The sequence below is a fragment of the Coturnix japonica genome, chromosome 4 (genome assembly GCF_054131305.1).
Source record: "Coturnix japonica strain WE chromosome 4, WE-NBRP24, whole genome shotgun sequence".
NCBI lineage: Eukaryota > Metazoa > Chordata > Aves > Galliformes > Phasianidae > Coturnix > Coturnix japonica.
The window spans coordinates 27,972,363-27,986,092 of NC_140666.1; the positions used below are offsets into that span (position 1 = coordinate 27,972,363).

The 13,730-nt window shown below is 42.5% G+C and overlaps 1 protein-coding gene across 1 annotated transcript in view; it reads right to left on the reverse strand.

The window, feature by feature from the left end:
• Window positions 1-13,730, reverse strand: part of SPMIP2 (sperm microtubule inner protein 2) — a 36,153-nt gene that overhangs the window by 15,709 nt on the left and 6,714 nt on the right. The window contains exons 2-3 of the mRNA XM_032444047.2: window positions 12,943-13,175; window positions 8,382-8,440 (exon numbers count right to left, since the gene is read on the reverse strand). Coding sequence (XP_032299938.2) covers window positions 8,382-8,440; window positions 12,943-13,175 — 292 coding nt within the window. The remainder of the gene's footprint in view (window positions 1-8,381; window positions 8,441-12,942; window positions 13,176-13,730) is intronic.

Consider the following 13,730-nt stretch of genomic DNA (forward strand, 5'->3'; position numbering starts at 1 on the left):
GAGGTAGGTTATATGCAAACTGTGGTGGCACATCCAGGCTACAGTTTCAGAAACGCTGCTTCAAGTTAGTGTTGATGAAAATCTGGTGTTCCAACTTTGAGCTAGTGTTTCATGTGTCAGTCCTTCAGCAGCACTGACTTGCCAAAGCCTATAATAAAATCCTTATCCATCTGGCTATCATTAACCATAAAACCAGCAAAAAATCTCAACTAACCAGCCCCAAACCTGTTTTCTTACTGAACCAATCTGGCCGTGTCATAAAGCATTTAAAAGCTCATACTGCTAGCAGTTATCATCCGTGCTTTTGTTCAAGTATTTTGTTATTTGGAGCAAGACGGCTCTCTAAACTTGCCTTGAGTGCATGCAATGCTGAGGGATATTCATTGCATTTATATGATGAATTCTTATAGATTTCTCTTGAGGATAATGACCTGCTTGCCCCGAGCTGTAGGACTTTGTCAGGTGGAAACTGCTGAAGTACAATTGCACTGTAATGGCAAGCTTGAGAAATTTCAAGTCTTTTGTCCAGAGCTGCAAGGTGTGAGGCCTAACAAAACCCTTTCCTTTCACTGATTTTCTTTTTAGGAAGGGGAAAGCAACGTAATTCACTGTTTCCCAATTCTGAGATTAAAAACAATCAGTTATCATTGAGTCTTTTAGAAACGGAGGCTGCCCACCCGCCAGCAGCCATTTTGAAGAAGTAGTGTGTTTGGAAAAGATTTAAATCACCAACAAGTAGTTAATTTAAGAAGGAGCCATGGTGACAAGTGCAGCGGCCTCTGATACTTGCCATGCAGACACCTGGGCTGCTTTTCAAATATCACTCAAGGTAACAATAAAAAGAAATACAAGAAAGAATGAATATCGTAAGTCATACTTGAAGCTGAGGCAGCCAGGGAATAGGCGAGTCAATGCTTTGCGATAGGATGTGTTGGCATTTTGCTGTGACTAGCAGCCTCCTCAACACTGAAAGCGCGACCTTTTGTGAAACAGTGTTCTTTTACTGAATGGATGTGTTTTTAATGTGTTCTGTTATAGCGGCTTGCTGTTGTGATTATATGAAATTGAACTGCCTTTTGCAAGAGTGAGGACTGCAGTGGGAACAAATGGGCTGAGCTGGTTGTCACTCTTTATTCTGCAAATCTGTAAGAAGATTTGTTATACCCTGCATAAGTCAGCTGCTGCAGATATTAGATCTCAGTTCCCACCATTTTGCTACAGGGTAGCCTGAAGTTGGGAGTCACTGACATGAGAAAAGGGAGAAAAATGAGCTGCAATATTTCCTTCACAGCTCTTTGAAAGAAGTAAAAAACATTTAGTCAGGCCAACAAGATCCTTACCATCTGCTTGCAGCTTTTAACTCATGCTATTAACCAGCAGTGGTGGAAAACAGGTTATGTGAGTCCTTTGTGAAACCCCTTTATGCAAGAGGCAACATCCTCTTTCCTTCAGCTGAAGGCTAAGAAATATGAAGGTCACATTTCTGCTTATAGCAAAGCCTCACTTCCCTGCAGCAAGCACAGCATCAGCAGTTGTAATTCCTGACTTTTCTGAATTGGAGGCAGAGAGTGAGAAGGGGAGAGAAAGCCCAGTTGTTGTAGAGTGATGTGGAGGATATGTTCCTTAATGAGAATGTATCAGCAGAAGGCATAGATGAGATTTTTTTTTATTTGTTGTTTAAAGCAAAAATCTATGTCTTGTACTTAAAGGAATTGTCCATAATATGCATCTGTGTGCAGCTGGCAATATGACTAAGAGTCATAGAATCATAGAATCACCAAGGTTGGAAAAGACCTTAAAGATCATCTAGTCCAACTGTTCACCTATTACCAATAGCTCACACTAAACTATGTCCCTCAACACAACATCCAGTTGTTCCTTGAACACCCCCATGGTTGGCGACTCCACCACTTCCCTGGGCAGTGCATTCCAGTGCCTGACCACCCTTTCTGAGAAGTAATAGTTCCTAATGTCCAGCCTGAATATCCCCTGTTGCAGCTTGAAACCATTCCCTTTAGTCCTATCACTAATGACACAAGAGAAGAGGCCGACCCCTACCTCACTACAACCTCACTTCAGGAAGCTATAGAGAGCAATAAGGTCTCCCCTGAGCCTCTTCTTCTCCAGGCTGAACATTCCCAGGAGGGAAATTGAGGTAGGAAAACTAGCTTTACCTTTGAGAACAGTACAGCAAGGAATGACAGGAGCTGGAACTGCTGCCTTCCTCTCTGAACACAGCCACATTGTGGACCATTTTGCTGCTGTTCACTGTGAGAGATGTATCTAAGTTCCATAAAAGACTCAAAGATTACCACCCATGTGTCTTCATGGTGTGAGTGACCTCTGCACAGGGAGGCAGCTGCCAGCATTTCCTACAGCACTTGTGTGATGGCTGGGTGCAGTTTGGGAGCAGCTTTGTGTGTCTGACTCATGGTGGATCTGGGCCTGAGGCTTTGGGTGGTGGCAGTGTTGCTTTGTTTTGCAGCCTTTTTGTGTTTGCATCTAAATTAAATGCTAGTGAGTGATGAGGAAGAGGGATGGTCTTGTGGTTCATGTATTTACATGACACTTTTGAGCTGGGACTGGTTTCTGGCTCAAATCAAATCCGTATCCAAGGCCAAATCATATCTCTGGGACTCGGGGTTTTCACATCTATAAAATGAGGGTGAAAGCTCCTCCTGTGAGTGCCTGAATGCTTCAGTGCTTCACTTCTCAACATAAGGAGTTAGAGAAAGTAAATTCCCAACAGGAAGAGATAGAGAAAATAAAATTACTGTTTCCAAATTAATAGTAAAAGCAAAAAGCAGAATGTTTTTTTCTGTCAGTGCCCCTCCTCTGCTCTGCCAGAGCTGCTCTGGCTCTCAGCAGGCTCTGGGACAAGGAGGACGATGCCCTGCACTGCTGAACATGAGGCTGCTCTGCTGCTAGGTGAAGTGGGCAGTCTCTGTCTGATTGCTGGCAGGTTGGGAGATGGAAAACAGTATACAGCAAGGATTAGTTTGTCTTCTCTCTTGGTATCCAAACATGCAGTTTAACTTGCCACATGCCCAGGGACAGGCTAAGTCAGTCATCAACTATCTAATTGTTATCTATCTAATTGCTCCAATGGGTTTCATGGCACAACTCTGTTAATAATGGAGGAACAGGACATTTATTCATTCTGCTTTTGCTTGCTCTAATGGAAGCAATTCCGCTGAAGTCAACGGGATTGCAGTAAGAGCTGTATCACTTCCTGTGCCCTCAGGCTGATGAGAAAAGTAATCTGCGGCCGTACTGCAGCAAGCACATTTTAGATATAGAAAAGACCTGAAGGTAGGAGAGTACGCTGTAAGTGGTATAAAAGTGAGAGATTTAGGAAATGGACATTCAAAGCATGGATCTGGGGAAGGCTGGCTGTTTGGCCAGTGCTTGACAGCCACAGCCCAGCCAGTTTGCTTCTCCTTGTCCATTTCTATCACCAGTGAGGTGATGGAATCAGAAAATGCCACTTGATCATTTATAAATAGTTACCACACCAGCCAGCAGCTCCAGTGATGTGAGCAACGGATGTGGAACAAAAAAATACAGGGTGGATGGGAGCTGAAAAAAACATTTCCCCTCCAACATGAAAGGGTGGCAGGCCCAGCAAGGAGAGGGGGGTGAATAGAAGGAAGGGTTTACACCTCCCTCTCTTTGCTGCTGATCAGTACCTTTTTTCCCCCTATAATAGAGGGTTTGGATATGTTCCACATACAACTCACACCTGATTAGTTAAAGGGGATTAAACTAATGCAACTCAAGAGTGTTGGCAGTCTTAAATCAGCTTTAACTTTACAGGAACGTATTAACTGCAGTGATTATATATATATTTTTAATTATCTACAAGTGTGTCCTCAGTGAAGACTGCAGCACTTCTGTACTAGCTGAAAGCTTTATAATCTTTGTGAGGGGAAACCCTGTGTTTGCCAATTTCACATCCTGATGAGGAAAAAAAAAGTAATTCTTTTTTGCGTCTTAATTCAAGCTCAGAGTGATTCACTGATGGCAAATGGAAGTAGGTTATTTTTGAGGGGTATCCACAGGAGGAAGGGACAGTTTGCTCCAGATAGCAGTTCCTCTTGGTAAAGCTATTGGGGAAAGTACCAGCGCTGGGCTGGAAATGAGGGAATCATTCCGATATGCAGAGGGAAAAAGGGGAGCAAGGCTGGGGCAGCAGTTGGGTTGGGGATGCTGGTGGATACCTCAGCAGCTACATCACCAGGCCTAAATGTCTGGGTTACTAAAAGCTGCCTACAATTTAGTTACTTGCCTTTTCCAACAAGGAAAATATTATGTCTTGTGGGAAGTCAATGAGGATGACTTACCCAAGAACACTGCATATTTGATCACTAATAATATAAAGTAAACATCTTTCAAATATTTCCAGCAACATCTGTCCTAGCTTAACTACTGGTTCATGTTGCATTCCTTTATGGAATAATACTCATCTCAGAAAGCAGAGCGTGTCTCGCTGCCATCCATTACAAGAATTAAACTTGTGGTATTTTCCTTGTCTGTTAAAGCTGAATTCCCTTCAACCTTTAAAAAATGTTTCCTTCTAATTTTCCACCATTGCGTGACCCTGATTCTCCAAAAGTTGGAGTGCTTGCCTATGTAATACTTGGTTTGGATAAAAAAGGAGCAGAGTTGGATACTGATTTTACTCATACTGAGGGAAAATCCAGAAAAAAAATATTCTGCAACTGCTTAGTAGGAATATGAATTTGCTTTTCAGGCAACAAAACAAAACAAGAAGGCAACTTAGAGCATATATAAAAGATTAATTAGCCTTGTTCTGCAAAGGGGAAAAGTCAGTATTACACACAACTAAAAACAGCAAAGAAGAATGTGAACAGAACTCCTCCTCTAGCTGTGGATGCTGAGGCCACCTGGATGAAGCACATTTGTCAAGTACTAATGGATATCACATGCAATAACATACAAACAAATGTGCTAAGTGGGTATTTATATTAGCATTTGGGAAGAAAACATTTCATTTTTACTGTCAAGCACTGATTTATTTATTTTAGCAGAAAGAGGAAAAAAAAAAAACACCTTAGAGATTATATAAACTCAAATTTACTATTTTTGCCTAAACCTTTATGTACTTTTTTGACAGCAGAACTTTGCAGTTGTCATGGAGTAACTGAAGTGGTGCAGGAGAAAAGTCGAATGGGAGAGGGCAAAGCCTGAATTTTGCAATGTGGCAGATGTTCTGACACAAGATGGAGCCAATCTGTTTCTCTGAGATGGCATCAGTTGAATCACTCCCATGGCAGCAATTTCATTCATTCATGCGGTTTTTGCACACACACAAAAAGAGGACAAGTTCCTCCTTCTATAAATCTATGGGTCAGAAAAGGGTTGTTTGGCATTTTGGAGCATCAGTGAGTGTTCCATCTTGGTCACTTAACAAAGGAGTGCACAGCTGTATGAGGCAAGACTCCTCCATGGGGATGCTTGCCCCTGGATGAGCCTGGTTTGCATGCTTGATCTTCTGCATTGATTGTATGTGCAGCCTAAGTTCCCAAACTTCCAGATGGCACTGAACTGCTGATATTGTAGCCTCACTGCCCTGTAGAGGCTGCCTGTGGCTACAGAATGAGACAAGGGCAGTGAGGAGTGGAACTGAAACAGCACATACAGCTTGGCTTGTTCTTTTTTTCCTCTCTCTCTCTCTCTCCTTTTTGGGGGGGGGGAGGGGGAAGGGGTAGATTTGATGCAGAGTCTGCAAGTCGGAGATAGCAAGATTGACCTAAAGATACAGAATTAGTTTCCATAGCAATGAGATCTATGAGTTCTCAAAATATTCAAGCCTCTATTAGGCTAGATAAAAATAATTTCCTTACATAAGGGCATGCCAGATCTCATCCACTGAAGCACTTGATTTTAAGCACGTGTGTGTCAAAATATTGGAGCTCCATCTGTACCTGGCTTTTTGCTTGCCTGGGAAAGACATGCTTTTGACCCAAGAGCCTTTTTGTCCCCAGCTAGCTCTTTCTCAGCCCTACACAGGATATCTGCTTCCTGCTGTTGAGCCATCTTTAACACAGACTTTGGGTTTTCCATGGGACATATCAGTTCCTCTCCATCCTTCCTCCAGTATTCTCCTCAGCTCAACCAGGGAGCATTTGAGACCTGTCACCAGATGCTTGGAGTGAGCTCAGATACGCTTGCAAAGAGGAAGGAGTTCCTTCTGAAAACACATGTACTGAATAGCAGCATAGCCACAGGAAATTTCGGCCCTTCTTCCTTTGTCTTTTCAGGAAGGACCAGGTGGGTTTTTAAAGACATTTCTGATCATACGCTGTGTTTCCTGACCAGAGCTTCTACAGAATAGTAGAGAGGATAGTGGGAGGGAATGGGAAGTCTGCACCCCCACACCACACTGAGAACAGCACTGTGGAACCATGAAAGAGATGCAACTGTCAACTCTATATATCCTCAAGAAATGCCACACTACCCTTAGTTAACCTAATGCAAGTGGGATGGAGCTCATCCAGAACAACACCATGAGGGCAGCTCTGCACAGAAAAAAAACACATCTTCCAACTTTCTTTTTCAGTTATTCTTCCATACAAAGGCACCGGTGAGCATGCCTGAGTCAAGCCTTTCTCTAAGCAATGATACTAAATCATGCAACAACTCCTGAAGCTGATCTCTGAGAACACCCTGTTCCATTTGAAAAATCCCAAATATGTTCCTTGTACTCGTGAACTTCACCAGTTATTTAGCTTAAAAATGCTTTTCACATATTAGTACCGATTATAAGATTGAAGAGAATTGGGTCTGAAAGGTATGGGAAGGGAAGGAAAAAGGCCCTGGTGAAAGTTAATCCCTTGTACATTACAGACAGTATTGAAAAAAAAAAATAAAAGCAAAAATAAGAAGTGTTAATGAGAATCCCGGCATATCAGGAAAAGCTAATTGAATTTTCCAAGAGCCCCCTTTTGTGATACATTCCATTAGCTAATTGAATGCATTCAATTTATTTGCTTCCAACTTGGCTGTCTTTGTTTACTTATTCACCTTCCTGTGATGAAAAGCAAATAAAACATTCCCCAACAGCAAACTGCGGCTTCGTTGATCAACAATCAATTTAAACCAGGATTGCTTTCAAAGCGCTTAATAAGACACATGCTTTATGAGTGCTTTATAACACCGGCAAAGCTGCAGTGCTGCCTGACAGTGCTGGCTGTTGCTCAGCGATGGGATCCAAGATTTTGTGGTAGCCTTTCTGATGCTGTAGCTTGTCACCAGCCTATGAGAGTCTCAACAACACACTACTGTAATAACCAAAATAAGCAGCCACTTCCTAATGGTTTTGTAATCCTGGTGCGATGGGAAGCATACTCATGCTGTAGTGTAGGGAGCAGTAATAGCTAGTGAAGACCAGCTTATCTGTTCCTAGTAGTGCTGCTGACGCCAGAGGAAAGGAGATCAGCTCAGAGGAGCTGCCCCAGCACCTGAGGCCAGCAGGACCCATCACATTGCTGAGCAGGGGCAGGACAGACCATGGCAGCCCCTGGAGCAGGTGGCATGTGTGGCAACCCACTGTGGGATGACATATTTCAGTCACCCCCCACTGATTCCCAGGCTAACTATAGGGAATATAAGCATTTCTTGTTTTCCAGTGAAGTTCATTGCCTTGCATTCATTAATACCCTACTTCGTAGTGGGAAATTCCAGGGGGAAAGAGAGGAGGTGAAGCAAAACCCCTTGAACTCTCCTTCTCCATATGCCCTCAGTCTTCCTCACCTCTTCATCTTTAACCTAGGTCTCCATTATGAATGCCTCAGTAGTCAAAGCTCTTAGCTGTGGTGAACCCCTTGAAGTCTTATGTATTGCTAGCACAATGCAATCATCTCTTTTCACATCCATGGTTTTGCTGGAATAACTCTGCCAGTTCTGTAAGGGCTTTTTCTACAGTCACTCTGCAATTTCTGTAACAAATTCTCAGCTGACGATGATTGTTGCTAATTATCACTTTATAAACTTGTGATTTCTTTCAAGATGTATTAATGAAAGTAACTGGAGAAATTTCATCAGAAACTAAATGGGCTCCTGTGAAACAGGACTCTCTCTTCAAAGGGGATTAAATATTCCCCTGAGACCTCTTCTAGCTGCTTGAAGTGCTTTGCACTTCAGTGCTGGAATACTTTTATTTGTTTATGATGAAATATTAGCTAAACATTGCATTCGCTATGGTTTGTGCAGTGCAGGGTGCCAGCAATAAACTTACATTAGATCTGTTGAGCTTCAAAGCCAAGTATACCAATAACCTGCCCACTCCAGGTGTTCCTGAAGAACATCCTTATGCAGTAGCAATTATAACATAATTTCAATAATTAAAAAGTAGTTACCATGGATTTTGGTATCGGTGTGTTGCTTGATCTTCAGCAGCCTGCCAGATCTGTCCTCTCTGTAAAAGAGGAATAGAATCAAATTATGTACAGTGCTAACCTTAAGGTATTATTCTCCAGTAGGACCAGGTCCATTTAGGTGGAGAGATGACAAAGGAACCAGAGGGAGGACTTAATCATTCTCTGACTGCTTGTCTTCTTGGTCATACTTGCCCTGTGCAGTTGCTCAGGTCCTGCACGACTGGACAGCAAAAGTGTCAGACATTGATAAAGCAGTGGGAATCACTTGGGAAATTCTTTTTTTCTTCACCCATTGAATTCAAGCAAGGCTGAAGCTGTAACTCATAGTTGGTGCTGGCCACAGATAGACTGCTGAGCTACCCCACACACCCAAGTCTACCTCCCCTCTCACAGCTGTCTTTCCCTTTGTGCCTGGTGTCCTGTTCTCCTCTTCTCCTTTGCTTTCCTTAGGACTGTACTTGTGTAAATTGTGTCTGTCTTGTGGCCACCTTCCATTGCTGAAGGGCTGGGATGCTCATTTCCAACAATAGGCCCTCCCATTCTCAGCCATCTTGGTGTATGAAACCTCATTACAGGTCTGGCACATCTTTGCCTCAGCACAAGAACTGTGCTGAGGGACAACAGCATTTCCCTCAGGGAGGTGTTGCAGCCCAACTAAAACCATTACACAGAGGCAGTTATGTAGGCAGTGATGCACAGATTTCAGTGCTCAGCTTTATCCCATTTGCTGAGATGGAATGGGGCTTTACAGCATGTCTATGGCAGAGAGAAGGACACAACCCCCCTTCCTGCCCCAGGGGCTTCAGGCTGCAGTAGTGGGAACATCTATCATCACAGTCACTATGAATAATATTTTTTGTGGGTTTTTTTTTTTTTTTCCTGATAAGGCTTGTAGAAAGATAAGGGGAGCATGTGGCAGCTTTCTTTTTTAGAGATGCCAGGGGAGATAAGCCAGGGCTGTTCTGTGGGCTTCTCTGAAAGAAGTGTGCAGACTCTTGTAAAAAGCAGCAAATTACTGTGAAAACTTTAATTAGGTTTGAGTCTTCTGTACTGTTTGCATAGAAGGGAGTTAATTCCTGCTTTGGGGACACTGATTATCCCAGGTTACTCTTGCCTAGGATAGCTCGAGGAACAGAACTCCTCCAGCCATATCCGCCCACCCTGTACCAGTTGTATGTATGTGGTTTCAAGCATACAGCATCAGGTATCACAAATCAGCTGAAATATTGCTGTGGGGGGCAAAAGCATGAGTTCTCACTACCACCTGGTTCCATAATGATGTTTCTACATCTGGAGAGGCAGTACAGCTCTTTTGGAAAAGTGTGTGCTACATCAAGGATCAAGGGGTGTTGGTCAACCACAAGGCCAAAGCTAACGTGACAGAGCAATAAGCTAATCAGCTTCTGAAATTAGAAGCTATTAAGCATATCTAATCCAGCTGTTGCAGCAATGACACCTTTTTAGTGATGATGGCAAGGATCTGCTAGCTGAATCAGAAGCTACTTGCTCCAAATACAAGGTATTTGCTTTCAGTTCTCTTCTGTTGTGGCCATTAAGGGTTACAGAGTGGCTGAGTTGTCTAGTTGTCTCCTGGGATGGATTTGGCCTTTGGTCATCCTGCAAAGGAGATGGCTGATCACCACAGCATTATATGTGGTTTTCCTTAGTACTAGTAAGGTCTTAGGCAGAACTATGAATGTGTATGATACTTAGCTGAAGGGGGAACTTGCTTTACTATAGTAATCACTCAATAGGAGCATGAGAACTTAGTGCAGTAAGGCTGCATGGCACAAAAGACAGCTCTCTTTAGAGGCGAAAGAGCAGAGCAAAACTGTGCCAAAAAAACCCAACAGATTCATTTGGAAAAAAAAAAAGGAAAAATGTTGTGAGAACTGTTTCAAAATGTTATTTCTTGAATCTGTTTTGAAGTAAAAATGAGTGATTTTGGTTTTCCGACACTAGAAAAATAGTTTTGGTTTTGTTTAGCCAAAATATTTCCTTCTCCGTACTTCGAAGTTCATTGGCCACATGCAAATAATGGGTCCTTTCATTCTTTTGTACAAAGACAAAGAGAGTATCTGTGCTGTCTGTTGGTCATCGTAACTAAAGAATTCCCTTTGCATTTATTCTGGCTGATTGTTGTCTTTCTTCTGTCAGAAATGTTACTGCATTATTTATCTTGAAAAGTTCCCTGTGCTACAAAATAACGTTTATGTCTTTACAAAGGCATTATTTTAAACATCGTCTGGAGAAATCACCCCCAAGAAACCAAAAGCATTTGTCTATGAAGAGAGTGCATTTGTTTGGTGCAATCAAGGAGATATAAATAAGGGCTGCAGAGTGTCATCTCTATGGTTACAACATTAAGGCCATTGTTCAGCATGCAGCGTGCTTTCATTTTTCAGAAATTTGGGGGTGTTCACTGTGGCAGAAGCATTGTGAGTTACGAATTAGCACTTTGTATGACATGTTTGAAAGCCTTGCTCTGATGAGGCTGGTTGTCTTCGATGTTACTTGCTTAGAGGGTCTCAACAGTGCTTCTATCAAATAAAGGAAAGTGAAAGCACAAGCACTGGATTTTAGCGTAATTGGGTTAAAGACTTTATGATAAGTAATGAACTAAAAGCTTTATTTTTCCATTAAACACTTCTAAAAGCTGTTTACTGCAACTAAACAGTGCAGGTTGATGACTTTTATTATTATTATTCTGTGTTCACAATGCTTAGATATTTGACAGAGAGAGCTGGAATCTATATCTGCTATTGATTTCATGTGATGAAAATGATTCTGAACCACTTTTGTACTACAGAAAGCCCTCTTGGCATACAAAGCAGGCTATAAAATCTGTAAATTATTAAAAACAAACAAAAAATCCATCCAGTTCACTATGTGAAAGTTCACTCTATATTGGAGAATTCCCTTTGTTAATAGACTGCTGCAGCAGGAAAATCCCTGTTTTATTACAGTACACCTAACTGCTCTGTGCCAAGTGAGAAAGTAGGGGGCAAGGCAGAATCACAGAATGACCTGGGTTGGAAGGGACCTCAAGGATCAGGGGTTGACCAAACTTCCACGTTTACTAGATCAGGATGCCCAAGGCCCCATCCAACCTGGCCTTGAACACCTGGAAGGTGTTCCCAGGAAGGTCTGGGATCAGCTGAGCAAAGCTCAGCTCCTGGTGGCCTCTTAGTGATCACTGCTAACACCTGGGTCTATGTGGTCAACCCAAAAATCTGACTGAGGGTGTTGACCAGACACTTCTTGAACTCTGGCAGTCTGGGGTTATGCCCACTGCCCAGGGCAGCCTGTCCCATGTGTGCTGCTTTCTGCTGAAGAACTTTTTCTGAATCCCCACCTGACCCTTCCCTGACACAGCTCTGTGCCGTTCCCTCTGGAGGAAGGAGATCAGTGTTTGTCCCTCTGCTGTGTCAGGAAGTTTTATTAAGCTTCTTACGAAACTCAGAAAGCTAAAGTCTGCTGGCTCTGCTACTGGAATTTACACTGTGTGGTGGCACATGCATTGCCTCTGGGATATACTTACTCATGTCAGACAGCTATTTCCTAAGTAGCTGCTACTTCCTAAGACTACACAGCTCAATGCAAAGGTGCTACAGTGCCCTTTTTTTTTTGTTAAGAAGGAAGAGAATTCAACAGCACATCAGTGAATGCCAAGTGTTTAAACTTTAACACTAAAGCCTAGTGTTTAGATAGAACTTGCATATGCTGATACATCCAGGCTATGCGTATGTGTAGTGTATTCACGCCCTTATTTGTGTTTTCACAACTTCTGATTTGCTCCAGATTGATTTCAGCAGTAAATGTTTTTTTGAGTAATGGCAGAAGATAATGGTCAACACAATAGCTATTTCCAGGGCTGCACATCTCTTTGGGCTGTGCAGAAAAAGACACCTGTATGGGAAATTGGTAATTACAGCCTGAACCTCTGATTAATCAGCTGAGGCAAGTGTCAGGTCAGCTGTGGGAGCACAGGTGAGAGTAATTTAGCTGTGCTCCCGGAAGGGGTGGAGCTTGACTCCACCTCCTCTAGACCTCATTTAAGGGCTGACCACCACTAAGGCAGCATCTCTTGGAGATTGCTCCTTGGTGGAGATTGCCTTGGTGTTTCCCAGCCAGATTGAAGGCTTCCATATGGGTGAGTTTTTCTTGTAAATAACCTTTTGGATATTTACTACCATCTTTATGTTGTCACTGTACAGCACCTAACCTTTCTGCCCATGTGGGATGGGTCCTCTCTACCAGGTGTGCTCCTTGTCCAGGAAGCTCTAATTGGCTTTCTGGCTCAGCACAAACACCAGACACTTGTGGCATGTTAGATTGCTCACCCTCAAGCATAATGTTACAAAGATATAACTTGAGGCTTCTGTAGGCCTTAATCAAAGAGCTGAGTCCTCCCTTGTTCCTTGCTTAGTCTGTGGATGATCTCTGCCCTAGTGACAATCCAGGATGAAATAGGAAACAGAGCTGGACTTTATTCTGCCTTCTGGCACTGTGGTGTTTTTGTCTCTGAAGGCTTCCTTACCTTGATTTGTGCTCCGCTCTGGAGATTTCTCCAAGTGAAACAGCTGAGCTCTCGCACTCCCCACCCAATTTCTCTGGCGTACTGACATCGGCGATACATGGGAGGTGGGAAGAAGGGGGCTGGCCGCCACAAGTAGGCAGCATCACTGCTGCCTTCTATTGCTGGAGATGTTGCTCCTATGTAGTGAGTGTCCTCAGGCCTCCTTGTTCTGTGATCACGTATAGCATCTGGGCCTTGTAAAGACAGAAAATAATTATCCAGACTGTTTCTGTTTCTCACCCATTTCAGAATGGTTTATATTTCTTTATCTTGCTTCTAGTGCAGCAGTTATATAGTTGTTCTGCTTTGGAGGTCTTTTGAACTTGTTCCTTTTGTTAGAATGTCTCCTGGAGTGGAAGTTATAAATGTTTTTTCACTTCAGTATTCCTTTTTCCTGCCCTAAGAACATGACTGTTGAAAAAGGGGCATGGCATGGAACAAAATTAGCCATCTGCTTCTGGTAAAAAGCAACCTTTTGTTATTTTCAATTGGATTTCTCTTTTATGTATGCAAACGTTCAGAAAATGATCACACATTGGAAGATATGAATTTAAAATGGCTTAAGCTTACTAAATTAAAGCACAGTAGGATTTCTAATCCAGAATTAAAGTAGCTTTAATTCATTATTATTGAATTTATTGTCAAGTTAAAGTGTCATTGAGCACAAAGTCACTTTAAATAATGAAGTGCAATGATTTTTAAGTGATATTCTTCAGGTCATTCAGAGATGTGTCTATGAGGAAATATAG